This window comes from Colias philodice, chromosome 13 (genome assembly GCF_061535455.1).
Source record: "Colias philodice isolate Cphi_HAF_F1 chromosome 13, ilColPhil1 Martin Lab GWU primary, whole genome shotgun sequence".
NCBI classification, from domain to species: Eukaryota; Metazoa; Arthropoda; class Insecta; order Lepidoptera; family Pieridae; genus Colias; species Colias philodice.
The window spans coordinates 8169188-8196033 of NC_143098.1; the positions used below are offsets into that span (position 1 = coordinate 8169188).

The 26846-nt window shown below is 32.6% G+C and overlaps 7 protein-coding genes across 19 annotated transcripts in view; 4 read left to right on the forward strand and 3 right to left on the reverse strand.

Annotated features, from left to right (window-relative positions):
* The first annotated feature begins 615 nt into the window (after window positions 1–615).
* On the forward strand, window positions 616–10601 carry LOC149483533 (uncharacterized). The gene is made up of 10 exons (XM_089702586.1): window positions 616–853; window positions 946–1043; window positions 1940–2125; window positions 2821–2935; window positions 3333–3405; window positions 3708–3855; window positions 6652–6787; window positions 7068–7220; window positions 8815–8975; window positions 9570–10601. The coding sequence occupies exons 1-10, from the start codon at window positions 764–766 to the stop codon at window positions 9754–9756; spliced, it is 1347 nt and encodes a 448-aa protein (XP_089558712.1). The 5' UTR covers window positions 616–763; the 3' UTR covers window positions 9757–10601.
* A 1046-nt stretch (window positions 10602–11647) lies between these two features.
* Window positions 11648–12658, forward strand: LOC149483534 (uncharacterized). The gene is made up of 4 exons (XM_089702593.1): window positions 11648–11766; window positions 12134–12256; window positions 12339–12426; window positions 12499–12658. The coding sequence occupies exons 1-4, from the start codon at window positions 11676–11678 to the stop codon at window positions 12656–12658; spliced, it is 462 nt and encodes a 153-aa protein (XP_089558719.1). The 5' UTR covers window positions 11648–11675.
* LOC149483535 (uncharacterized) lies at window positions 12180–14680 on the reverse strand. Of its 2 annotated transcripts, XM_089702595.1 has the most exons (4): window positions 14646–14680; window positions 13445–13592; window positions 13245–13372; window positions 12180–13173 (listed from the first exon to the last, which is right to left on the reverse strand). In XM_089702595.1, the coding sequence occupies exons 2-4, from the start codon at window positions 13504–13506 to the stop codon at window positions 12953–12955; spliced, it is 411 nt and encodes a 136-aa protein (XP_089558721.1). In that variant the 5' UTR covers window positions 13507–13592; window positions 14646–14680; the 3' UTR covers window positions 12180–12952. The 2 variants fall into 2 exon arrangements, with proteins under 2 accessions (XP_089558721.1, XP_089558720.1); XM_089702594.1 differs by lacking the exon at window positions 14646–14680 and having other exon boundaries at window positions 12181–13173; window positions 13445–14145.
* Window positions 14681–15548: 868 nt separating this feature from the next.
* On the forward strand, window positions 15549–16227 carry Rpp20 (ribonuclease P protein subunit p20). Its single transcript, XM_089702592.1, has 3 exons — window positions 15549–15749; window positions 15824–15992; window positions 16088–16227. Exons 1-3 carry the CDS (start codon window positions 15555–15557, stop codon window positions 16198–16200), a joined length of 477 nt encoding a protein of 158 aa, XP_089558718.1. The 5' UTR covers window positions 15549–15554; the 3' UTR covers window positions 16201–16227.
* Window positions 16200–16676, forward strand: LOC149483537 (transmembrane protein 203). The gene has a single exon (XM_089702597.1). It carries the CDS (start codon window positions 16200–16202, stop codon window positions 16605–16607), a length of 408 nt encoding a protein of 135 aa, XP_089558723.1. The 3' UTR covers window positions 16608–16676.
* Window positions 16651–20509, reverse strand: LOC149483538 (uncharacterized). Of its 4 annotated transcripts, XM_089702588.1 has the most exons (12): window positions 20267–20509; window positions 20069–20195; window positions 19438–19987; window positions 19100–19159; window positions 18450–18797; window positions 18291–18383; window positions 18146–18211; window positions 17870–18070; window positions 17579–17794; window positions 17163–17292; window positions 16996–17094; window positions 16651–16913 (listed from the first exon to the last, which is right to left on the reverse strand). In XM_089702588.1, exons 1-12 carry the CDS (start codon window positions 20361–20363, stop codon window positions 16762–16764), a joined length of 2139 nt encoding a protein of 712 aa, XP_089558714.1. In that variant the 5' UTR covers window positions 20364–20509; the 3' UTR covers window positions 16651–16761. The 4 variants fall into 4 exon arrangements, with proteins under 4 accessions (XP_089558714.1, XP_089558715.1, XP_089558717.1 ...); XM_089702589.1 differs by lacking the exon at window positions 16996–17094; XM_089702590.1 differs by lacking the exon at window positions 17870–18070 and having other exon boundaries at window positions 16652–16913.
* Window positions 20510–20882: 373 nt separating this feature from the next.
* Ip6k (Inositol hexakisphosphate kinase) overlaps window positions 20883–26846 on the reverse strand; it is a 43812-nt gene continuing 37848 nt past the window's right edge. For all 9 annotated transcript variants that reach the window (XM_089702599.1, XM_089702600.1, XM_089702598.1 and 6 more), the window contains 2 exons: window positions 22756–22976; window positions 20883–22627 (listed from right to left, as the gene is read on the reverse strand). In XM_089702599.1, the coding sequence (XP_089558725.1) occupies window positions 22054–22627; window positions 22756–22976 (795 nt within the window). In that variant the 3' untranslated portion in view covers window positions 20883–22053. The remainder of the gene's footprint in view (window positions 22628–22755; window positions 22977–26846) is intronic.

The following is a 26846-nucleotide window of genomic DNA, read 5'->3' on the forward strand; positions in this document are numbered from 1 at the left end:
TAGGTAAAAATTGTATACTTACTTAACACATAATTATGTAAACTAAACAAGTAATTAATATATTAGGCATAATAAGAACACAATGTTAAACAAATACCTACACTGTGAGGAAAATAATTCTATGAATTTATCACGAATATGTACAGCCAAGTTTCACTTTGATGGTATAATTTTTTTGTTTAACGTTTAATTTAATTATTATTTAATAAGCATGTTCAGTGTTCTAATGGCTTGATTGTGTGTATACGTTTCGTTCAATGTTCCAATGCGATATTAATTTATACGATCATAGAGCTCCACTCAAGAAATAAGGCCGTTAGTTGGCGTGATTTCTTGAACGCTAACTACCTACATCAACAATCGTGTAGCTAACCTTACTGTGGAATTTTACAACTATAAAATTATAAACTCATGCTTTTTTTTTTAAACATATAATTCTATATAGGTAAATAATTAAAGTCATAACGTGGTCCTTGATTTACTTAATGATCTAAGTATCTAAGTCCTTGATACATTATTGTTATATCAAAAAGTCTTCTGTTATGCATAATTACGATATAATCTGTGAATAAAAACAGCTGTCGAGCTGTTAAAATTGTCATTTAGCTATCAATGTCACTGATAAATGATTGCAAAACAGTTAACGTCACTTCGTTCAGATTTCGACAAGAAATTCCAATATGTTTGCATATCGATAAATATTGTTTACTATGAAATTCCAAAACATAATATGTTAAATTAATGAGAAACATCAGTATTCATAATGTCTGAGGAAGAAACTCTAGATATTGAACAACAACTTGAAAAGCTTCTGACAGAAATACAACCAAATTTACAAGATGTTATCAAAAGGGTAAATAAAACCACGTATAACAAACTTATTTACAATTAACTACATAATTAAATATTGTATTATTTATATTTCCTCTAAAATTATTCTTTCAGAGTTTCACGAACGTTGCGATACAACAAACGAAAAATGGTGAACAAGCCAAAACCGATACACTCGAAGATACTTCGTATTTTGCTAAGAATACACAGGTGTAAGTATTTTTAAAAACATTGGCATATAAGAATTTTTATTTATTTAAAATTAAACATTTATAAATATGATCAGTTGTCATATGCCATTACCAATTCAATTTTATTTTATTTTTATTTTATTTTATTTGCAACACAAACACATATAACAATAATATAGGTACAATAGTTATTTCACTTTAAACCTTAATGACTAATTGTTATTGCAATAACATGTGTTGACTACTAGACTATAGAATATGACAATCGCTTACACATAAATATAAGGAGTTATCAATATACTAACTTATAGATAACAGATAATTTAAAAAAGGGAAATGGTATAAAAACTACAAGAGACAAATTTCTAATCTATTGAAGGACTTGCGACAGCAAAGTAAGGTTTTCAAATAGGCATTTCCGAAATCTAATAGGTTTACTCCCGATAATGTCAAGATCTGGTATTATCTCACACAACTTATTGTAATTTGTACAGATTCTGTTTAGAGTGCTATAATATGCTCTTTGGGTGCGGTGGACTGGTAATGTGAAAGTTCGATTATTTCGATTACTTCTAAGTGGTATATGAAAGGAAATTTGGGACAGAGCTGCAGTGGACAGTTGGCCACATATAATTTTATTTAGAAATATTAATTCCAATATTTTTCGGCGATCTGACAGTTTTACTTGTTTAAAATAAGATAATCTTTCCTCATAAGTATGAAGCGTTTTGTTTAGATGAAACCGATATGAAAGTATTCTCATAAATTTGATTTGAATTTTTTCTATATTTTTTATATGAATCAAATAAAAGGGGGACCAAATCATACTTGCATATTCCAATTTGCTACGAATGAGAGAGTTAAAAAGACAAATATAAGATTTAGGGACAATGCATAATGTTTCTATGTATTTACAGAATATTGTCCAGATTAGAACTAGTCAAGTCTCCAACATTCCACATGCAGTCAGTGTCTCTAGATCTCAAATCAATGTCGTTGTCACTGAGATGTTCTTTGGGTGAAGTAAATGTGCGAGGCCTGTACAGTGCCTTTAATGAAAACCTCTACAACCTAATACCCGTTATGTCAGAAGGTCATGTTGTGTAAGTATTGTACATTCTAGTACATCTAAAATTGTTTTGATAAATTCATATTATGTGAATAATATAGTCTATAACTAATATAGTTTATAGGCTTTGAAAAGAGTTCCTTTAATTAGTCATAACATTGTCATTAGAATTAAATTTATCAGAAGTCACTTTATTTGAATAGACAGTTTTAAGTAAATTCCTACCCTGATTATGCTACAATAAATATAATTTTGTTTTCTTTAATTATTATACTTGTTCATTGACAAGGAATTTGTTTAAAATAATAAAAATTAACTTATAGGTCTGTACCCAATTGGATAATTTTAGCGAAACAGGTATACTTTATGTTTTTACATTTCAATAAAATGGCACATCATAATAAGAATATCATCTATAGATATATTTCTAGGTGTTAAAGTAATAATTACAAAGCTAAAGTAATGTCAGATAGAAAATATTAGAAATGAACATGTTTAAGCACTTTAATCCATCAGGCCCCGGAATCACAGACACAATAGAAAATCTATTGTGTCGCGGTTGGATCTGGCCGCTCGGTGGTTGAGAGGTTAAATTATCATATGTTTGAATCAAATGTAGGTACATCAGAAAATCTATTCTGTTATGCAATGTATGATGCACAAAAGTCTTTTAAACATTTGCACACATCATTTATAAATAGATATTATTGGAACATATTACTGTTTCAGAATATCATTGTCGAACATGATTGCAGATGTAAATGTGGGTTTGGTTCTGGAGGATGATGCTTTCTCATATATTAACCCTGGCATTGAATTTATCCATGATGAAGTGTTAGTAAAGGTAACTTAAAGATATATTTAAATATATTAAATTCATGGCACAATGTTAGTTACCATATTCCTCCGAAACGGCTTGACTGATTCTCATGAAATTTGATCTGGGATTCGCCTTTAATTTAAGATTCATGAAAAACGAGGTGTTTGTAGAAAATGGGACATAATAAGTACACTATGCTAAAAATAGGAAGAGATTACCAAAGAAACATTTACTTGCACCAACATAAAAAATTGTTGTTATTGTATTCTTAAATTGTGGTGAAATGAAGAGTCATATAAAATACACTGTTGATAACCTTAATTGGAAAGACTCTTATCAAAATGTTATTTGTAATTATAAAATACTTTATTTTTCTGGAAATCATTAGGAAGTTATTTATTGAAAACTTGGTATTTTTTAGCTCTCATGGCCTTCACCGCAAAAAAGTGGTGGATATGAGTTCACTACAACAGAGCAATTGGCAAAACACATTGGTATGTATGACGATAACACAATTTCTAAGAAATGTCTTATGTTATTTTATTTAAAAAAATGTGGCCATTGCACCTTACTTTGTAAAAAGTTATCAATAATAAATTGTTCAGTACGACACACATGCAATAATTAACACCTAGAATAACAATCAAGCTCAAAAATCGTCCGAAACAAAATTCTGCCTAAGCATTGTTTTAGGCAGACTTTACCAAGGAGCGATATAGACATTTAATTTTTATTGCCACAAATGAGGTGTTCAAAATTCTACCTTAATATTAATACATAAAGTCCTAATTTACAGATGATCTTCCACTGACAGCTGCAATATCTTTACCATTATATGCTCTACTACGGCAAAAACTACAACATCATCTAGCGAAAGTTCTACACCAGGCAACTAGCATTTCTGATGTAGTCGGCTGCAATCCTAGCATGCTTGAAGCATTCAGGTAATTACTATTAGTGTTTTTTTTATTTTTTTATTTAACCCAGATAAGCCTGAAACTAAAATTTTCTGAAAATTTTGAAAAAAGTTACATTATTTAGTTTATTAGATCTTATGCAACATATAAAAAATTATGAAAAAAAAATTAAGTGTAAGGCTTTCAGGGAAACAGCCGTCCTATATGTAGGACAGTAGGATAATAAGAGGAAATAAAAGACCATTTATGACAAAACAGAATGTAATCAAAAAGTGTAGTTTATTAGATAACTATTGATTATATTACCCATTGTTATATGTAATTTACTAGATTAACACTATTTATGAATGATATATTTCAAAACACTTGACACACACTCCAACATCCATAAAACATACCCTAACCGTGTAGCACCAACCCAAGCTTTGAACCCGTACCTAATAGGTTTACCTTTTATGTGCTGTTTGCAGCCATGTCTACCATAGTAGGGGATCATGGCCTCATCTACACTGGTAGTTGGTACTGTTACTGGTACTGCTCTTCAAGAGGAGAAAACTCTAAGAACTTTTTATTTAGAAGTGTAACTAGGGGGCGTACTTTTGTGTATTTGTCTTGCAAATCCAGATTATCATTGACATGAAGGTGGCGAAAAATAAAGTCAAATCTATCCCTAGTCATAGCCGAGCTGATCAATTCATTCTTTGTATCAGGGGAGTTTTCCCAATACATTCTTCTACGGGGGAGCCATGAATAACCACTAACCAACAATATGCCGATGAAACATCTCATATCTTCAGTGGTTATGTCTCCAGGCAAATTCTTTTTGACAGCATATTTATTGCTCTCTGACACCAACAACGAAATAACATCTTCATCTAAGAAGTTTTCAAACCACTCAATTGGGAGCTTATCTTGGCAAGCGCCTTGAACATCTGGCCAATTCACGGGATTTTTTGCCAAGTCCCGTTTTCTCCATGCGTAGGTACGCCTACGTTTAGTTCGACCGGTAGAATCAGAAGGTTTTCTTCTGTATCACTCACCATAATCTGCGCTTGAATCATTACTTCAGCCGGTTGAAGCAGAATGTTTCGTGGCAAATTATTCAAAGTTACATTATCTTCTTCACCCGAATCTTCGTCAGTGAGACAGTCAGGATCAACAGGAGGAGGTAGAATACATATCAGTCGTTCTCTATAATTTTCTTCATTATCAGAAACGTTTTCTAAAGCATCTAAAATTTCATGCGCAGCTAACGGTCTGTAAAGAAAAAGTTGTATTATTGTACTAAAATCATGTATATTATCCTACTGTCCTATATATAGTACTCTAGTATTTGTAACAAGTTATACGTAATTTATTTATATTATTTTGCTAGAATATTTATTTAGTACAAAAGTTAAGGTTATCAACTAGATATTAACACAGAAAAAAACAACTCACGAGTAAAATATAACTTTTTATACATACCTGTAATTTGCCATGTCTGCAACGCACTTTTATTACACACATATAAGGTAAAATATAAGGTAAAAACTGTTAAAATAACTGTCTTTTTATTTTTTCTAATAAAGCTGACACGTTTCTTACTGCAAATCATAAGACTAAATAATCTTAGATAAAGAGGGTATTCTGATATTTTTTTTTATTTCTACTGTCCTAAATATAGGACAGTAGGCTTATCTGGGTTAATACTAATGCTCAGGGGAAGACATAATAAAAACAAAAAAGTTGAAAGTTAAAAATAATGAAGCTTTCTACTGGTGAAAGAATGTATAAATGGTTATGTAGTCTTTAGTTATCCATAACAAGAATAATTTTTAACATAAATCTTGATTCTAGAGAAGATAGGGGAAAACGAAATTTTTTTTTTGTTAAAAAAAATCTAATTTAAGTAAACTGACTAGGAAGTAGGAAATAAAAGCCATGTTTTTTTTTTAATGCACTTTAATATTTTCTACAAATGATTGATTTATCAAATCACAAATCACAAAAAATTGCCTCGAAATTAAAGCCATGAACAGTTCATAGCACTTTTTATAGTAGGTGTACCTACGAGTACTTTAAGTTTGCACCTCGCGTCGTTTACATCACACTAACGCTTACGTACGGTCTGCAAAAAAGGATTCGCTATGATTAAAAAAAGTAAACAAATATTTGTTAGATTTTACTTTGCATTTATTGTTTTTAACATTGTATTACTTTTACATTAAAATATACACAAAAACGCATTCTAACGAGGTGCAAAATTAGCTTGGTCGAGTTGTAGAAAACCAACCGTAGTCACGTGTAGAAACTTGCACTCACTTCAAATGTAGCGTGTTTGCACTTACATCAAGATTGAAAGTAAAATAAAAAATAGGCTATTGTTACTTTCTATTTATCATGTTCCAGTCCACTGATTTGACCCAGTTTCACTTCCGTTAAATGTGGTTAAATGTACCTTTTTATTGATGTAAATAAATTTATATTTTTAAATCTTGAAAACTGATATCTTTACGTAAAACTTAATGGGCGATTTTACTAAATAATAGTAGGTACCAGAAATGCAATACTTCTAATTTAAGGTTAATACATTACTGTTTTTTCTACATATTATTCATATTTTTCTTTTTTTTTCAAAATGTATAAATAACACCATGACAGAAAGAACGGTTCATGGCTTTAGATATTATTTGTTAATTGGAGTAAAATATAAATTTCACCTCCTAGGTATTTGATTTTGACAAAAATTAAAAAGTTCCCTTATAACCTCTTTTTTAGTGTTAAAGTTTTTTAAAGTGTAGTGACATTAGTAACAATAATTAACATGTGAAATGTTCTTAGTTCGATGGTGAGCGATTTGGCACAGAGCGGGAACCGAATAGTCGACATGATATTAATAAATATGAGGAGGACACTATTACAGACCTGTCAGGAAGTGCTGGAAATACCCTCGTTACATACTACGTTTATGCACAAGGTACATTTACATTTTACATTTCTAATAATCCAAATTAACTCTATTTTTAAATAGTTTAATTTGAATACGAAAACATAAGACAGACTTTCATATCAATAACAAAAAAAATACATCCATTGTTATAAATTATTTTTTTTGGATCTGTGTTTCGAAAACGTATAATTTGGATTTGAATTCTTCTTTGGATTGGATTGGAATTCTTTTAAAAAAAAATATTCTAAAATTGTTTATTTTTTTTTTATTTTGATACTTACCAATATGTATTACTAATTATCTACAGATTGGTTCAATATCATTTATCGGCAAGTTAGAAACAGACACGGGCTGGGTGAAGAACTTGGCCACCATCAACCGAATAAATGATGTGAGCGTAACGAGACCTGATCCCATGAAAACCAGCTTCCATGTCACCCTTAGGATAAAGGACTTACAGGTAAGGTGTAAATAAAAAAAAAACATAATGACATTATTAACAGACGGTTTCTAAATTGGAAATTATAGTGGAGTCATTTAACATTTGACGTTTGTCAGTTTTATCTTCCTAGTGAGGTGACCTGCTTGCAAAATATCTATTAAAGTGAATGAGTCGATACGGACTTGAAACATGTGTGAATTTTAAAAATTATCACGTGAAACCCTGACCAGTTTCTTTTTTTTTTGCTCTCGTAAATTTTGGGAACAAAATAAGACAAATACATGATTTAACTTAAAAATTGCATTTGTTAAGGTTGTTAAGTAAACGCAAGAAGCGTTTCTTTCATTCGCGGTTTCACTATTCCCGGATGGAAAAAATGCGACCTAATTTCTATATTCGCGGCCTAAAATTCTTTATTCTCGGATCGAATATCGCAATCGGTACATCGGCAAATACATATACATATGTATTTACCTAAATAAAAAACATTCGTTATCCTTAGTAAACGCCTGAACTACAACTACGAATTTATAATGTCGACTAAAAAATAAATGCGCAATTAGACAAAGGCACTTTGTACACTACCTAACAATTCGCTCACCGCTAGTTATTTTCAATTGCATAAACAGTCAAAAGTTTAAACATTTGACTGTTTACCTGACTGAGTAGGTACTTAGAAAAGTTCATATAAAAATAGACGAACAATTTTTACGAGCAATATGGATATCACTACATAATATAAAACAAAGTCGCTTTCTCTGTCCCTATGTCCCTTTGTATGCTTAAATCTTTGAAACTACGAAACGGATTTTGATGCGGTTTTTTTTTTAATAGATAGAGTGATTGAAGAGGAAGGTTTATATGTATAATAACATCCATTAAATAGTGGAGAAGTACTGTTATTTTTGAGGTTTCTAATGTGATGTTGTAAAAAATTACATTTTTTCCGCTTACATTGCAAACTCAGGCTGAACCCTACGAGTTTTATCAAAATAATGTACTAAGTATTATACACATTGAAAAGGTCTACAAAAAGTTTGTGATGGTATATGTCTATCTCTTATGGATAACCCACAATAACTTTTTTTGTCATTTACTTTTTACGACAAATAATGGCTAATTTTCGAAGCGATTTTAACCAATACAGCATTAATCCTTAACCAATTAAATACCTTGAATACATTGTTCATTTAATATAGATCTATATGGCCCTTTACACCGTATGATTTAAGTGAATATTTTCGAAGATATTACGGATTTAAAAATTGCGGGTCGTAGCGTTTGCGGCGGTACCGGCCGGCCGGCCGCCCGGCCGCCCGGCTATATATTTTATACCCGTGCGAAGCCGGAGCGGGCTGCTATGTTTTTACATACAACGTTCACAGTTTTTCTGTAGTGTATTTAGTATCAGCATTGCACCCGTGCGAAGCCGGGGCTGGTCGCTAGTAAATAATAATTCGTTGTTTGGAAAAATTAATACATTTTGTATTATTTATAAGGTGTGCTTAGTTTTTGGCATTTTGATGCTGAGAACAGTTCATGATGTGTACAATGTAGTGAAAATCAGTTTCAAACAGATAGGTGGTAGCCCTAATTAATAATTCGTTTCTAGCTGGGCTACGACGAATACCGCATTAAAGCGATGGGCGTGTCGTGCGGCGGGCGGGTGGCGGCCGCGTTCAGCGACAACGCGCTGCGCCTCGCCTGCAGCGTGGGGCTCGCGCGCTGGGAGCCGTACGCGCAGCTCGACGAGCTGAGCGTGCAGCACTGCGGGTGAGTGTGTAGTGGGGCCGGAGTGTGTGCCGTGCGGGGCCGTGGGGCCGCGTTCAGCGACACGTGACATTAAAAAAAAAGACGTGTGGCACTCTGGAACTGCCGCGGTAAAGCTATTGCATAGCATGCCTTCAAGCCACATCTCCGTGTCCGTCGGAGTGGGGAGCGTGAGGTTTTTTCGTTACGGAATTTCTCGATTCGGTCCCCGCGCTCAAGGCCCGCGATAGAAGCTATGCAATAGCTTAATAATTGTTGCCTGCAACATCGTATTCTTAATCTTTCAACTTTATAAATTTACAAGCGAATCATGTTAACCAAAATAAAAAAATAGAGTCTGTGTGCTGAGCACACGTGTCAGAATTGTAGCTTCTTTGGCAATATTCAAAGATATCAAAAATGTCGCCTTATGACATGACGCATCCTTCAAATTTTAAACTCAACGCGCCCTATAGAAGTTGCACTTCGAACTTTTTAATCTCTCTATATTTTATTTTATCTATAGCACAAATCAACAAGAAAACGATTTTGATCCAAAACATAATTTTATCTCGAAAAAAATGTCTAGATCTTGTTTAACATCCAAATATTTTCCAGCGGCATGGACGTGCACGTCACAGGACTGGGCCCGCTGAGCGGTGCGGCACCGCTGGTCGGCACGTGGTGTCGCGGTGCGGCAACCGCGCACGCTCTCCCCGTTGTCGCCGACCAACTGCGACGTCACTTGCACACCGCGCTCGCTGACCTGCCGCTATGGGAACTGCTGCATGGAAAACGACCATAGACAACATGATATAAATGAAATTGAATGAAGAAATTATAGGTAAAAAGATGTGGAAATAAATGAATTAAAAGTTTAATTTATAATCGTAATATGAAATAATTAGAAAGATTTTAATTAAACGTTGAAGCATTTAATTGGTAAATAGTTTGGAATGCTATTTTTGAATGTCTGTATATTTTGTATTTGTATATCTTATAAAACTACTACTTCCAATATTATTTTACACAAATGTTTACAGTCCATTAGTTAAATTTATATAATTATTCTTATTTATATTATTTAAGGCGCGATTGTCATTGTAATGATGATTTAGTATAAATTATAAATCTCAGCATCAAAATTCGCTCCAAATGTTCACGATCGCTGTCGACTCAGATTATTTTACACGAAAAACACGTACATACATATTTTCAAAATTTCGAATTATTTTCATCGGAATTCAAATACTTTTAAATTTATTTGAGTGTAATATTGATAGATAGGTTATATAAAATAATTTCTCTTCGTTGTCTTTATTTTTTCTTCTCTTCGATTCATCTTCTATTTTTTTAATTGTCCTTTTTTATAAACGTACACCTTTGTTGTTGCAATTTTTATTTGTTTTATTTTTTGTATTCACTTTTCTAGTTTTAAGACATCACAGCATTTTGTAAATTGTTATTTACATAATAGTTAATTGTTACCTTAAGATTTATAAGCAATAATATAGTATCGTTGAAATTTAAACACGTTCGAAAATTAAAATAATGTGGTCTGATGATATTTAGTGGTTGTGAGTGCCGTCAATTATTCGAGACTGTTGTATTTTTATTACACGAGTTGTTTAATAAATGTTTTTGTTAATACTTTGTTTTTTATTTTAAAAATTAAATTTCCCTTTCCGATTATAAGACTGAGTTTGTCAAGGGTCGATATTAGCGGAGTTAATTGTTGATGCTGTATCTATATTGAATTTTGAGTTTAAACTAATCGTAATCAAGCTATAAAGTATAAAGCATAAGGTACTGAAGATCCATACAGTATTTCTACGCTTATATATGCAAAAGTTTGTTTCTCTTTCGCAATAACAGCTGAATCTATTTGTCAGGAATCTGTACTGAGAAATATTATACACGAAGCGAATTAAGCTACGGGTTCCAACTAGTATCCGTTAAAACTTTTGATAGTGTATATAATACCTATAAACACTATCATTATGTAGAACAGCAACTTCAAAATTTAACACTTTCACAAAGCTTTAATTTTTTGTAACTAAAATTGCATTGAGCTATGGTTATTGTGGGTTCTTAACTAATTTGTAAGTCACAGACTGTGAGACGGCATGGTAGATAGATGATAGAGGATGATAGGATCTTTAACGTTCACTGACAACTAAATATATCAAATCATCTATGGCTAATTTTGACGCAATCTTCAGCAATGCTAAAGAAATAATGTATTCATCCCTGTTCTAAATTACCAAATCTTTGATTCCTTAATAATCAAATCTATTGAGAGTTAAGCACAAAGGTTATCAAGGTATCTATCCGCCAACATCAAATATAAATAAATACAAATAATTTAACCAACCTGCTCAAAAATATATCTTCTTACACAGTATTCAATTGAAATTATATAACAAATATGGGTATTATACAGTCAGTGTTTTGTTCTATCATATTTTGTGTGGAAAGGTAATAACCCTGGTTTTATTAGTTTCATTACCTACTGAATTGTCTTAGCATTTATTTCTCGTAGCCTAGGTTAAATTATCAGTAGTATACACATACGTGCTAATTATTCTTGGAATCAATTACCTAATGTAGCATCATTTTTGCTACATTAGGTAATTGATTCCAAGAAATCAAACTAATGTATGATAAACATTATAAAATTCATTTTTAAGGGTTTTAACATGGACATGCTGTGCATTTTTGTTAATGCTGCTGATGTTTACCATTATTGTGCTAATGGTTTACGGGATATCAGTTGGTTATCACTACGCACAGAAAGAACTCGCTTCATTTGCTAGTAAGTATTCTACATTTGTTTTATGAAGGATTAACTTTCCGCCCGCGGCTTCGCCCGCGTTTTCAGAGAAAAACCCGCATAGTTCCCGTTCCAATGGGATTTCCGGGATAAAACCTATCATATGTGTTAATCCAAGATACCCTCTATATGTGTGCTAAATTTCATTGTAATCGGTTCAGTAGTATTTGCGTGAAAGAGTAACAAACATACACACCTACACATGCACATACATCCATCCTCACAAACTTTCGCATTTATAACTATTTGTTTTATGAAGGATTAGATACGAATAAAATAACTGATAATGATTTACATATTTAATAAAAACATTTTTTCTTAGATTTTATATTGTTATTTCTTCTTATAGTGTCCTCCAGAACGACGACGGAAGAAACAATAGCGCGTCGAGCGGGTGGAGACAGTCGTCCAATCGTGCGGCTAGTGGCTGTCAATCGAACAGAAGTTGAACATGCACCTCAACCTATTCTAGGTAAATCTAAAGATATAGGTACAAGTCACAATGACATACAGTGCTGAACTAAAGTTTTATAATAAATACTTTTTCTTTGCAGAGGTGCAACGTTCAGCACGAAAACAAGGTGGAGAAAAAGTTTATCTAGAAACTTCAGTAACTCCAGTTATTGTATTAGAAACTGAGAGGTATTTTTTAGTTTCAAAGAATATTGAAATTGTAAAGAGATTTTAGGATAATATAATATGTTTCTATTTCAGGCCACCAAAAGAGCCAGAACTGTCCCCTCATGAAAGAGAACTTGCAAGAAGACTTATCGGACGCTACCGTCGATCGCGCAATAACGCAACACTTAGCATTCCCTTCTTTAGACCACTTAACAGCAGTGAGCCTACACCTCTGTCACCTATTGCTGCTTGATCTCTAAGTTTTGCTTCAATGAATTGTGGATTAAATTGTGTGTTCTTATGGTTCTTAATATTATAATATCTACCTAATGGATGATGCCTTATTCTCTTTGAAGAGTGTTTAGGCACTTATCGTCTGTAAATTATTGGGATGATAATTGTTTTGCGAATATTTAGCTTTTAATTCAATTGCTTTGTATTTTACGATGAAATTCAAACAAATATAATATATTTAACGGATATGCTTAGTTTTATTTTCAAACGTAACGGTTCACAATTGAATACACACATGATTGATAAACACTATTCACATCACAGAAACAGTATGATTTGTACTTGTTAAATTAGTTTTTATATAAGTCGAAGAATTGCTACTAATTTCGTTTGATATAGGGGGAGGACTTGCTTCCCTTCTTGACATTCGATGCGCGAATCCACGTTTCACAGCCTTATCAACCGAACGCATAACGTGGTTACTGGGTTTTGGCGCCCCTGATCTCATAGCACCAGCCGCTTGTGCAGCTTTTTCTAGAAACAAAAACAGAATTTAAGCCAAACATGTTGAACAAAATTTTAATTAAAGTAATCCTCGTACATACCCATACTTTCCACCGAATTTTGTACAAAACAATAGTGAAATCCGATACCTATTCCCATCACCAATACCGTTATAATTGTAAGCATGAGGCAGCATGTGAGCATAGCACAGACCGTACATAACGATACTCTGCAATATTGTTGATAATTTTAGAGTAATCAATTAATGAATAGTTCTTTATTCGAAGTTTGTAAACTTTACCTCTCTAGTGCATCTAAGACGATGGATATAAAAGAACTCAAGGAGCAACACACGCAGCCCATTTTTAAAATATAGATTATGTGAATAAAAACAACAACTACATGTTCAGAATGTTACACAAAATTTTACTATATTGTGGTCCTATTGTCTACAGCAGCATAAAATTATTAATTTACAACATTCTTCAAAACAGTAACAGTGTCAAGCCAAAATATAGACATGATTTTGTCAATATCAAGTATTTTTTTTAGTGGTGTATACAAAGTTATTAGTAGATATTGCATAAAATCGTGCGTCTATTAGCGTTAGCTAATACATATTATGTATTAAGTATTCAGTGCCTCTATCATCATAGTTTCAACTTCATACCAACTAAACCAATAATTTTCAAGAGGACTCAGACCAATAAACATTAATACATTTTTTTTTCTGGATTTAAGACGGCCCCCTGAATTATTTACATAGTCGCGAATCGCACATATACCTACGTTAAAATATGAAAAAGAAACGACATAAAAATTTTGGCGGTTCAAATATTTAAAAAAAGCGAAAACTATGATGATAATATTATGAAGTGAAACACATTATATAATATTTTATTGCTGAGAGCCATCTCAAATATGGGATAAGTACCTATATGAACCATATAATAGATATATTATCGGTTAGTGGATTAAATTTTTTTTGACTCCAGTTGCTCCAGTTACATAATTCTTACCTAAGTTCCTACCGGACTAACCTAACATCAAACCATGCTTCAAAAAGCAAAGCTAAACAGATAACTCGACCATTCGTAATTCGTATAATAAATATTAGCAGTATATAATAAAAATAGCCCATTAACTTATTCCTTAATAGGAATAAGTTTCATCCAAATCCGTCTATAGTTTTTACGTGAAGTAACAAACATCCATACATCCATCCATCCATTACTTACAAACTTCCACGTTTGTAATATTAATATGATAATATAAATTTTCTATTAACATGAATTACGACTATTTTTTAAAAAATTGGAAGTATTGCTTTCTCGATTTAATAATATGTAAAATGATTTTGAATTAATTCGTAGATAATTTCTTCACTTGCTAGTTCTAAAAGTCTTTTTCTTCATCATCACAGAATAGTAAGAACAAAATATAGAAGTGCTATAATTTCATAATTAGTATGAAAACCATTGTCGCCAAACCATGAAACCAACACATTTAAACCGATAGGTATTAGGTAAACAGTACACTACAAGAAAGCTATGCCTTTTTTGGACTGCATAATATAAGTAAAAACTGACTTACTAGGTAATAAATTAAGCATTTCAATATGTACCCTAATCCACGATTTTACCACAGATTTACGGTTTATTTTAGTATATAACATCCCTTTATCATGTATGAGCCTTTTTTGTTTCTCTTTGCTCAGAAAATTCGAAAATTTTCAAATTCGAAAAAGTTCGGCTATTCAACAACAGAGGGCGTTAATTTTCGATAGATATAACTTTGAACCTCAATAGTCAATACATAGAAATAAGGTTGAAATTTGTGTCACTTTACATTAGACATTAACTTGACATTAACATACTGCTATGCCCTAAGTGATGTATCAGCCTTGTTATCGATAATTCAAAATCGTTTCAAAACATGTTTTTAGAACTCGTGAATGCATCTAAAAAATATTTTAACGTCGAATGTTTAAAAATCTGTGGTTGTCGGTTGATATATAGTACTTACTTGATAAGCTCCACGTTCCATTAATAAAAAAATCCTTTAGCTATAATATTTTTGTTTAATAAATTATTCTAACCTCTTAACACATTTCGGTGTTATACGTAATTCCTAGAAGTTTAAAAAAAAAACTGCCTTTACAGAATGATTATTTCATTATAGAGGTGCTTACTTTCACACATTTTATACTTTTTTATACTATACTTTCACACATTATACACAACATTTCAATTTCAGGTTTTTCAATGTATGAAGTGTGGCCACAGCATTATCTGAAGCTTCTTCTAATTATTTGGTTGTAAATAATTAGGGGACTAAATTCAGGCTAGTGTACTAAGAGCTTATTTTCTGTGTTTTTAATTTCAACGACAGTGACATTATGAATACGAAATATGGCAAATGTCAAATTGTCAATTTTGATATTTGTGGAAAATATGGGAGATGAAAACAATTTTAATAAAAAGAAACTCGACCAAAACAATCCAAAACGTAGACCTAATAAGAATTATGCATTGAAGAAACGCTTGCCTCTGCGGCCCAAGGATGGCGATAATGTAATATTTGTAACGAAAAAGACTAATTTTAAGGTAATAATTATTATCCTTTATTTTTGGTTAGTTCTAAAGCTCGTTCAATATATAAGTAATTGTTATATTTTCAGGCTCAGTTAGATAAATGTTGTGACCTTTTAACTAAAGGTGAAAACGACATAATATTACATGGTCTCGGAGCTGCTATACAAAGATGTTGTAACCTAGCATTACAACTAGAAACACTATTTGCAGGAACTTGTCAAATCGAAGTTAACACGGGGACTGTAGATTTAGTAGGTACGAGTTATTTTCCATAGGATATTAATTTATAAAAAGTAATGATTTTTTTTTTATTGATAAACTAGACATAATAAGAATTATGTACTTTTCAGATGATCTGGAACCATTAACAGATGATCTTGATTTTGGTGCCCAAGTAAGGCATTCATCCTCTATTCACATTCGCATATTTAGAACTGCTATGTTTGGAGCCAACCAGCAATAATGTTTTTTACACTCAGTGAAATTGTGCAGTGGATTGGACTCACAGTATTTGAGATATGGATAAACTTAATAACAATCACAATATTTTCAGCACTTTTAGCATTAAAAATCGATGGTATAGTGAACAGTGCTTGGTGGACAATATTTGCACCTTTGTTTGTAAGTGATGCTATGAATGCATATTTTTGCTGTATTGTTTGCATAAGAATGACTTTAGAAAATTCATATAAGGCTTCAATATACAGAGCATCTTGGAGTTGTATATTCTTAGGTTTAACTTTTGTATTCAAATTCTTATTGTGTAGAAAACTTCAAGGGGACTCGGCTATAGAGTTCAGTGAAGTTTTTGCACCTTTATTTATACTATTACAATTAATAGCAGTTAGAGCATGTCAGTTACACCAATAAAATATAATCATTAATTAATCAGTGTAAAATTTGTTCATACATAAATAAAAGATAAATTGGAAATAATAATGACTTTTATTACCATTGCAAATAGTTAACAAATTACATTAAGAAACTTGAATAACAATGAAGAAAAATATTAAATGACTCTATATTAACGAAACATACTAAATAAACCTCCTCTGTTTCTCTTGTCTTCACCACTAAACGAAAATGTGAAGTTATTGCCTTGATTTTCTGTGGAAGATTCTGGCTTGATATCTTCAGGCTTTGCACCAAACAATGATAAACCAGTTTTTCTTAATCCTGTATGATATTTTAAGTACAGTAAGTTATTAAATTACATTTTTAATTCTTGATAAAAATGAAAAAAGTATTATGAGTGAACCTGATAAAAAGTTAGGAATTCCTTGTGCATAAGTTTCATTGTTATTTTCTTCACTTGATGGTGCTATATCTGCTTTAGGCGAGAGAAGTAGGCTAGAATCTGACCACAATATTTTATGAATGTTTATCCAGTTATATTCCTAATGTACAATCAAATAAAATGATTACCTATCCCATGAGGAAAATCAGAATCACCTTCCTCATACTCTGCAGTACTCATAGACAAATTTAATGAGTCTGGTATACTTTGTGGACCATGAGTGAATAACAACCCAGCTACTGTCATATCTTGTCCGTCCTTTAAAATAAACAAAATGGAATTTAAATACTTAGGTATTTTTTTTTTTTACATTTTTTACGGATATTTTTCTTTAAGTCTTTTATTGACATAATATAATATGCAACTAAAATCATAATCACGCACTAAAGTGGTATGGAGAGTTTTTAAACTCTGCCTATGAGTAAATTAAGCATATTTTCTAATGATCGATGTAATAGACTTTGAACATTATGGCTTGGAAATAAGGTGTTAATTTCAATAAACGTTTCACACAATGTCGCGATATGCTTTATAGTTTAATCACCTTGGGGCTAGAACAGCTTTGTGGATTTTTAGAAAGTCTATTATAATCAGCATCAGGTTCATTAATTTGTGAAACAATCTCTTCAGTCACTTTTACTTCACTCTGATTAATTTTCCCCTCTGCATTTTCATTTGCAGTGTCCTTATCAACATTATCTTCAAAGAATTTTGAAGTAACGATTTCATTTGTGGGTAATGTGGGATCTTTTCCTGATTTCTGCAAAATCAAAACTTCAGTTAATTACCTGAAACAGCCTACTTTAACAGAAACTTAATTTTAGTTTTGAATCACCGGTTGAAATGTATTTTTGGTATAAACAAACTGTGGAGACAAGTCCAAGTTATGTTTCTTTAAAATCATTTCCTTCATTTGTGTGAAGCTTTCAGTGCTAGTATTTGATTGTTTATTTTCTTCACTAGATTGTATATTTTCATCACATTGAGATTCTTTTATATCAAATGTTACACTCTTGCTTTCTTGAGATGGATCTTTCTAATAAACATAACAATTTAAAATTAATCATTAAATTACATTTCTTTTTAATTAAAGATCATAATATAGAATTACCTTATAAGAAGTTTTGTCTTTAGTGTCTGGATTAATACATTGTTTGGATATTTCAAAATGATTACCCTGAAATTAAAAATCACACATTTGGAATTTTATTCATTACAACAATGGATTACATACACAAAAAAAAATTACTTACTACCTGTGAACAGTCCATAAATTGTGTGGGTGGCAAAACTACACTTGGTGTATTATCCAATGGTAGATTTACCTGTTCTTCATTGGCATCAGCATCCTAAAAATGTATCCTAAATATGATATTTAATCTCATTAGGTAAACAAATAAAGAAATAGACCAAACCTCTGTTTCCACATCTTTCTGTATATCAGCATTATCTGTCTTTTCATTTATTTTAGCTTTAATTAAATTAACATTTTGAAGACTATTAGGATTAATGTTTGCCACTATTTTATATGTCTCATGTTTATCTAATTTAATATCTTCTAAAATATGAATCAATTTTTTATCTGAAAAATCTTTTTGGTGTTTGCTATCATCTGCCTCAATGGCCACTTTTGAGCTTATATCAAAATAGCTAGATACATATTCGTCTTTTATAAATTCTTCTGTTCTATGTTTAATTCCTGTGTCTGGTTTTACAATGGTATCAATTTTATTTATAGCTTTTGAATGTTCTACTCTCTTTATCTGAAATAAATTACTTTTACAATAGAATATCAGACGACGATTTTTTTTGTTGAGTTTATGCCTTGGACCTAAGGTTGGTTTGGTTGGTTTAAGGCTGATTTTATTTTTGGTAATACCTAAGGCTTAGGTATTACCAAAAATAAAATTATGACCATATCAATTATAAGCAATTTTTCTTAAGAAATCCATTGAGGAAAAAAAAGATGACATAGTTACTGTTCACGCCTTTTGTTCTCCCAAGTATGTAGGTATTATAGTAAACTTTTTATTTAAAACAGTTTAATAAACAAGTTTGTTTTTACCTTGTCAAGCTTAACACTTAAGATGTCTAGGTCAACACTTTGTAGCTGGATATGTGGCATCTATAAAATAAAAAAATATTTTAAAAAGAACAAAATGAATTAAATAATTCACTAAGATTAATAGAGACATAATTAAATAATATATTATATACTAGTGGTCCGCCCCGGCTTCGCCCGTGGTTACATATTTCGCAATAAAAGGTAGCCTATGTCCTTTCTCGGGTATCAAAATATCTACATACCAAATTTCATGCAAATTGGTTCAGTAGTTTAGGTGTGATTGAGTAACAGACAGACAGACAGAGTTACTTTCGCATTTATAATATTAGTATGGATACCATTAAATTTTCAGTTTCAGAAGTACTGTGTAAGGCTGGCCACTTGTTCTGTGAACTCTCTAATATTTTTGTCTCACTCTTTTGCATTACACTAATATCAACTACTGTTTCATTTTTTATTTTACACTCTTGCAGAAGAGATTGAATTTCATCTTGTAATTTGATTCTTAGATTTTCTTTTTCATTAATAATTTTCAATGTTATTGGCCGTTCAATAATAAAATACTCAGCCAATTTTATAACACGTTGTTGCTCCAAGTTCCTTAGTTCACTTATTTTATTAGCTTTATAAATACACAGCTTATCATATTCATTTTTCAATATATTGATGCTTTCTTGAATAGTTTGACATTTATTTTTTACTTCCAGATATCTTTTAATAAATGGGATATTTTCATATTTTGTCTTAGACACCAACCATAAGTCTTCATACTTTTTTATTCCAGTCTTAACTCTTTCTTCTACTTCGAATCGTCTTTCCTTTATCAATAATAGTTCTTTTTTGGATTCTACGTTTGCTGATTTTATTGTTTGTAAAGCAACTGCTAAGCTGTAATTATGCAATTTCTTTAATACCTAATACTTATTATCTTTTCTCTGAATAATAAATAGTTTATGATAATAGTTTTACCTATTGAACTCGGATTCGGCCAGTTTTATTTCCGTTTTTAATTTCAAATTAGCACTGCTGATAAAGCTACACAATTCTTTTTGGCGCTCTGATTGCTTTTTCAATTTATCCACCAGAAAAGCTTGTGCTAAACATTGATTAATAATGTATATTATATTGTTTCATGAAACTATTTAAATGTAAAAATTAAAGTTTTACCTTTAATACATTGGCTAGATAACAAAATGTTCAACTGCATTTCATCTACTTCTGTAGAAATTTTTTCCAATGCCTTAACATCACTACTTTCTGCCATTTTCAGCTATTTTGTTTAATGGACTAAACGAATTAGATTTAAAACTGTACTTAAATTGGAAATACTCAGTATAAGCTCGACCAGAAACTGATTTTTATAAATTTTATAATCCACCCAGAGTGCAAAATTTTAAATTGGAGGGAAATATCGTTCCAAATTTAATTTTAGACCATAGACTATAGTTATCATATTCATATAATTTTTTCATATTGTAATGATGTATTTTAAATTGAAGAGTGTTAAAGAATATAGATACAGATATAGTATGTGTTACTTTTTGTTATAACTAGGATTTTAAAAGATAAGCGATACGCAAAAATATATGAATTTCAAATAAATTGCAAAACGTTCGTGTTGAAAACCGAATAGTTACTACATTTGTTTTAATTTTGCTTTTTTTCACATATTCTTTATAATTATTTATACATAAGGAAATATTTAAAGAATTTCCAAGAATAATAATTATTGTATATAGTGGAATGTAATCCACTAGGGGAAATTAAAATAAAACACAAAATATTCAATACCTAAAATTTATTAACAAAATAGTGTCATACAGTTATTTAAAATAACAGACATAAAGATAAATGATAATTTGATACAGCCTAGCATCCTAATTAAACCAGGTACTTTATAAATTTATCCCACTATAAAAAGAACAAATAAAAGTCGAACGCCGCACGAAGGAATGTTGGCTATCGCATGTAGTCAAACAAATATAATATTTCGTGCGCAAAGTGAAATAGTCGTTTATTCTGACACTTATATCAATCAATCTAGCGCAAATCATACGATCGCTAGGTTGTTCAACACAACCATGTTCATTCACATTGGCAGTGTAAATATTACGATACTAGCACCTGCTCGCCAATATCAACACTGAAACCGAATATAATTCCTACTCCTGGCACTACCACCACGTAATAATACTGTTTGATTGCCAAATTATTTTTCTAACATTCCTCCATTAAACATCAAGGAAACCAATTACACGCTAAATTACAAAGTATCATACAGTTCCATATATTTATTTTATTTTAGACATATTTATAAAACATGCAATATTTTTATATTCAGTTATGTACATACTCAATTGCACAAAATCATAGAAAACTTTTAACTATTCACAATCATTCGGTACAATATTACAAATAGCTTTGGCTTGGGTGACTGGGATTTCATAACTGTAGTCCGGGATTACACATAAATTATGTCAATGTCATATTTACAAAACGAACTAAAAGTGGGATTCTAAATGCGAAAATGATAAAGAAAAAGCTTACATATACGTCAATCTACATTAATGTCAATTTTCGTTAACGAAATACACAGCCTGAGCTCATCGGGGAATGTCTACTCGTTTTAATTACAAACCAATTCAACACGAGAACAATGCACGTAAAGAGAAATCGAAGGAATACAAAAAGCGCGTCAATCTGGAATAACTTATACGATAATACTTAAACAAATCCGAATACCTACTGGGTCCCGTTCATTTTAACGTTTAAATAATGGATTCGTACCGCCAACATTCACTAAGTGCCGCGACCGCCGCTTCCGTCCGTGGACGACGATGAGATATCGAAACGAAATTACCCTGAGAACGTTCCGCCGCGGGGCGCAGCGACCCACTCGCAACTCACTATTCACACAGTCAGTCGAACGGTTCACAGTGGGGGGGCGGCGTTCATTAACTGTAGGGCGGCGGCAGCAGGATCTCGGTGAGCAGCCGCTTGAGCGAGTCGACGCCCGTGAGGAAGCCGCAGTCGGGCCCGTCGTGCGGCGTGGCCGTGGCCAGCGGCGACTCGGCCGCGGCGCCCGCGTACGCCGTGTGCGCGAAGTCGATCATGCGGATGTCGACGCGCTCGTCGGGCGGCGGCTCGGCCCAGGGCCGCGTGCGGGCCCGCTTGCCGTCCGCCTCGCGCGCGCCCTCCGCCTCGCCGCGCCACGACTCGCTGCTGGCCGACGAGTACGCCATCCAGCTGTCGGCCGAGTCGGGGCTGGGCGGCTGCGCGCGCGGCGAGCCCGGCGCCGCCTCGCCCTCCTCGTACCCGCCCATCGTCTCCTCGCTGTGCGGCCGGAACGGCTCGCGCTCGCGCTCCGAGTTGGGCATCTCGTCGTTCAGCGTCGACATGTCGAAGTGCCCGGGGGACGGGCCCAGCTCCGCCGAGCTGCTCGACGCGTCGCCCTCGTACTCGGAGGTGGATACGCCCGAGTCTTCCGGATGTAAATTAACATCACCTTCGTATACTATTAATAGAGAGCTGAAAAGAAATAAAATATTTTTTATCATTTTTATTCAAGATATATTTAAAATATTATTAAATAATGATAATATAATGTGGAAAAGTTTAGAATATAGGATCTTGTCAAAGTGTCCCTTGCAACTCACCACGAGTAGAACCTGTAGGAGGTCTGCTTGGCGATGGCGCGGCGCAGCAGGTCGAGGTCGCGCAGCACGCGGCGCACGACGCGCGCGCGCAGGCCGCCGCCGCCGCCGCCGCCGCCGCCCGCGAAGAAGCTGCGCAGCGCGTCGCGCAGCCCGCCCTCCGTCAGCCCGCGGCCCCAGTACTTGTCGCGCCGCAGGCACGCGCCCGTCTCCGGCACGTACACCTGAACAGACGCACGCGCTTATTATTAACTCGTTTACATGAAAAATAATAATTAATCACGGCTTAAGATCTAGTCTCCGAGGTAAAAACAAAAAAAAAATACTGTCTTATTAGTTTGTAGATACTAATTAATTTAACGTTAATTAATTAAACAATGTTTTCGTTCCTTCTACTTACGGCGATTTATTATAAGTACATAATATATAAGACGTTTAGTGTCAAGACACATTCATAACGATTAATCGATTCCGCTGTATCGGTTTAAATAAGCTCTCATTTCGTTAGCGTGTGATTAACAAGTAACCTTTTTAATCAACGTGACATCGTGACAACAATAAAATACATAATTATGGAAGAATGTGAACGCCGACAAATACCTTGGCCGAAATCCAGAAACAATTAATTTCCCTCATGAATGGTTAAATTTCGTCACAAATTCCATAAAAAATTCAATCATCAAAACAATTATATTTAAATGGAAATAAGTTTAATACAAAATAATCAATTATTTACGTCACTTTGTACATTTAACAGATAATTTAAAAAATCATGTCCTTCGTCGGGCCGTTAAGCGGCTATTTATAACATCAAGTTATTAAACAGACCGTGTTTATAAAATAAGTATTTTAGCATATAAATGAACGCCTCTTCATTTATTGAAATCACAGAATAAACACGCTTCTTGTGTTAGGGTCAACCGGGGCAATTGCAACTATGGGGCAATTGCAACTACTTATCATAACTCATTTATTAGAGTTGTTGTAATATATCGCCATCTATGATTCAATAACTCAACGACTAATAAATCTTACAAATAATAGATGGCGCCACTACGATGAAAACTATTTGATTTATAGGCCATTTTGTCAAACCGCCATTTTGAAGTTGGTGTGCGTAAAAACAGGTGTCGGGTTTTGCAGACAAAAAAATTGTTTAGGAGTGATTTTTTGCAGGTGTTTTTGATTGGACACGATTATCACAAGCCGTAAGTTATTTCATTTATATTTTAAGTGCGTTAGTTGACTCTATTTTGTGTTATTGATGCAGTTACATTTGCCCCATGAAAATTTCACTATGGGGTTATTGCAACTGTGAGGTTAGTTACAATAGCCCCTTATATTTTTGTATGAAACTAAAAACACTAGTGATGTGACAGTGTCGATATTTTTAATTTATTATGTATCCTTCTTGGTAGTCAAAATATACTTTCTTTATGATTAATTAAAGAAGAACCATCGATTTTTTTTTCGATATTATACCCAGAGACGGGTTCGTAAGTAAAATTCAAATTAGATAAAACCAGCGTGGTTAAAGAATATAACTAAAAACGAGGTCGTCTTTTTTGCCTCTAAATATTTTAAACAATAGTTGTATGATGAGAAACATCTAAATCATAAAATTAGGTAGACATGTTTAATGTTTAACTACCGAGCAGTGAATGAACGTGTAAAACAAATGATCAATAAACTGAATTCTAATTGAATGCTAACTTATTTATTTATTTATTATTGCTTAACATATTAATGCTGCAGGCCGTAACGGCATGTTGCAGTCAAAGTAGTAAGTGTTTATTACTATACTTCAATGGTATTTCAGATGGTGAGGAATTACAAACGCAAAAAAGAAGTTGGCTACTCGCAAGATGATCTTATGAAAGCATTGGAAGCTGTGCGTAGTAAAAAATTAAATAGTTATGCAGCCGCTGCAGAGTATGGGGTGCCGAGATCAACTATTGTACATCGTATATATGGAACGAGAGGTGCTAAAATGCCGAAACCTGGCAGACCAGGTGTATTTTCCAAAGAAATGGAACAAAAAATTGCAAATTACTTTTAAAATTACTGTTAAAACTGTATATTCCTGAAAAATGTGATTGCTGTGTAAGATTTTTTATAAAGAGACTAGAGACTTAAATGTTGTTAAAACTTTATATTCCTGAAAAATGTGATTGCTGTGTAAGATTTTTTATTCCTGAAAAATGTGATTGCTGTGTAAGATTTTTTATAAAGAGACTAGAGACTTAAATGTTGTTAAAACTTTATATTCCTGAAAAATGTGATTGCTGTGTGTTAGATTTATTAGAGACTTACATATTGTTAAAACCTTATAGGTATTCTTAAAAAAATGATTGTTGTGTACGATTTTTTTGTAGAGACTGTTAAATAAGTAAGCCAGGGTATTATTTTAGATGATAAGAATTTGTTTTTTTCATTGTTTACGAAACCAAAGTTGTGAATCTCTTATGTAAAACTAAGTAGGATAGTTCTGTGATTGTCCAAGTAATTTTTAATAAACGGTTGATTAACTAATAAACGTATTTTGTTTGGTTTACGTTTATAACAATACTAGATTTCCGCCCGCGGCTTTGCCCGCGTTTTCAAAGGAAAACCCGCATAGTTCCCGTCCTCGTGGGATTTCCGGGATAAAACCTACCCTATGTGTTAATCCAAGTTACCCTCTATATGTGTGCTAAATTTCATTGTAATCGGTTCAGTAGTTTTTACGTGAAAGAGTAACAAACATCCATACATCCATACAAACTTTCGCCTTTATAATATTAATAGGATTTAACACAAAGAATATTATTTGTTTTGACCAAAAACTAAAATTGACTTAGTAGGTAGGGGCATTGTAATTTTTTTTTGTTGCGATTTAAAGTGGTAAATCAAAGTACCTACATGAGTTTTTCCTCTAAATAATGCGGCGCCATCTACGATCGCAACGTTATTGTAGCAATAGTTCCCTTATACACAATAGTACGATACAAATCACACGCAGAATAATAAAAAAATATCGATGAATAAGTTTTTTGCATTCCCCACACTAATTCTCTAACAAATAGTTGCATTTGCCCCACATTTAGAAAAATAAGATTTTTCCTGAAAACTCGTCCTTGCTACACGGTAATCCAGTTCAAAATCCTATGAATAACATGAAATCTCATAAATATATTCTATATTCGTTGTTTTATATGAAATAGAAGAAGAGCTATGGCAGTTAGTTGCATTTACCCCCGACATGGGGTTAATGTAACTTTTTCTACCAATTTTAGGAAATATTCTCACTACCAGTTATTTATAAGACTACTGTATTGCTTGTTTGGTTTAAAATAATCTTGAATAAATACAAAAAACAATAAATGGGTCAAATAAATGACCAAATATAAAAGGAGATAACTGCAACCGATCAAACTTGAGACTTGTTATTTTTTAGTTGCATTTGCCCCGGTTGACTATATATTTATCTTTGAACCAAGTTCTATATAAACTGGATATAATTACGCCGCTTTTATTATTTAAATTGGATCCTCAGAGGAATAAATGAGTTACGGAAATGTACTAGAGCGGATAAACGTGTGTAATGTTATTAAATGAGATTATAATGTGATGACATAACACTGTGTTTAATACCATAGCGATCTTATGTAAAAGGAAAAGGAACCGCACACTAGGCACGCGTTACGCAATGATATACCTATCACTATAATAAGTAATAACATTACTTCATTTGGACATTTCTTTTACATCTTAATAAAACAAGTTTCGAAAATTACTTTTTCATATTTATCAAACAAACATAAAATTACTGAGTGTTCATAATATATAAATAAATATATACAGACATGTTTCCTCAATTTATTTAAATTGAAGTAAGAGTTGAAAATAATCACAATGCATTAATTACAAATTTTAATTATTTGATAACTTATCAGTAGGCTTTAATTATTTTCCTTGTTTTAATATACACCTAATTTCCCAAAGAGGTATGTATGGATATGAAATTATATATTTATAACCATCGGTTTTATATATTTATGTTATAGAAGATAGATGGCGCACTTGGCAAAATGCTTGACACTCGTAACCTAACC

Excerpts from the sequence above, each read along its gene's own strand:
- LOC149483537 (XM_089702597.1), top strand. The coding sequence starts at position 16,200 with ATGTTTTTTACACTCAGTGAAATTGTGCAGTGGATTGGACTCACAGTA.
- Rpp20 (XM_089702592.1), top strand. The coding sequence starts at position 15,555 with ATGGCAAATGTCAAATTGTCAATTTTGATATTTGTGGAAAATATGGGA. Across the intron at positions 15,750-15,823 it reads CGAAAAAGACTAATTTTAAG|GCTCAGTTAGATAAATGTTG; the intron begins GTAATAATTATT and ends TTATATTTTCAG. Across the intron at positions 15,993-16,087 it reads GGGGACTGTAGATTTAGTAG|ATGATCTGGAACCATTAACA; the intron begins GTACGAGTTATT and ends TGTACTTTTCAG.
- LOC149483533 (XM_089702586.1), top strand. The coding sequence starts at position 764 with ATGTCTGAGGAAGAAACTCTAGATATTGAACAACAACTTGAAAAGCTT. Across the intron at positions 6,788-7,067 it reads ATACTACGTTTATGCACAAG|ATTGGTTCAATATCATTTAT; the intron begins GTACATTTACAT and ends AATTATCTACAG. Across the intron at positions 8,976-9,569 it reads CTGAGCGTGCAGCACTGCGG|CGGCATGGACGTGCACGTCA; the intron begins GTGAGTGTGTAG and ends AATATTTTCCAG.
- LOC149483535 (XM_089702595.1), bottom strand. The coding sequence starts at position 13,506 with ATGGGCTGCGTGTGTTGCTCCTTGAGTTCTTTTATATCCATCGTCTTA. Across the intron at positions 13,373-13,444 it reads GTCTTAGATGCACTAGAGAG|AGTATCGTTATGTACGGTCT; the intron begins GTAAAGTTTACA and ends ACAATATTGCAG. Across the intron at positions 13,174-13,244 it reads AAATTCGGTGGAAAGTATGG|AAAAAGCTGCACAAGCGGCT; the intron begins GTATGTACGAGG and ends TTTTGTTTCTAG.
- LOC149483538 (XM_089702588.1), bottom strand. The coding sequence starts at position 20,363 with ATGGCAGAAAGTAGTGATGTTAAGGCATTGGAAAAAATTTCTACAGAA. Across the intron at positions 20,196-20,266 it reads ATCTAGCCAATGTATTAAAG|CACAAGCTTTTCTGGTGGAT; the intron begins GTAAAACTTTAA and ends ATCAATGTTTAG. Across the intron at positions 19,988-20,068 it reads GCCGAATCCGAGTTCAATAG|CTTAGCAGTTGCTTTACAAA; the intron begins GTAAAACTATTA and ends GCATAATTACAG.
- LOC149483534 (XM_089702593.1), top strand. The coding sequence starts at position 11,676 with ATGCTGCTGATGTTTACCATTATTGTGCTAATGGTTTACGGGATATCA. Across the intron at positions 11,767-12,133 it reads AGAACTCGCTTCATTTGCTA|TGTCCTCCAGAACGACGACG; the intron begins GTAAGTATTCTA and ends TTCTTCTTATAG. Across the intron at positions 12,257-12,338 it reads TGCACCTCAACCTATTCTAG|AGGTGCAACGTTCAGCACGA; the intron begins GTAAATCTAAAG and ends TTTTCTTTGCAG.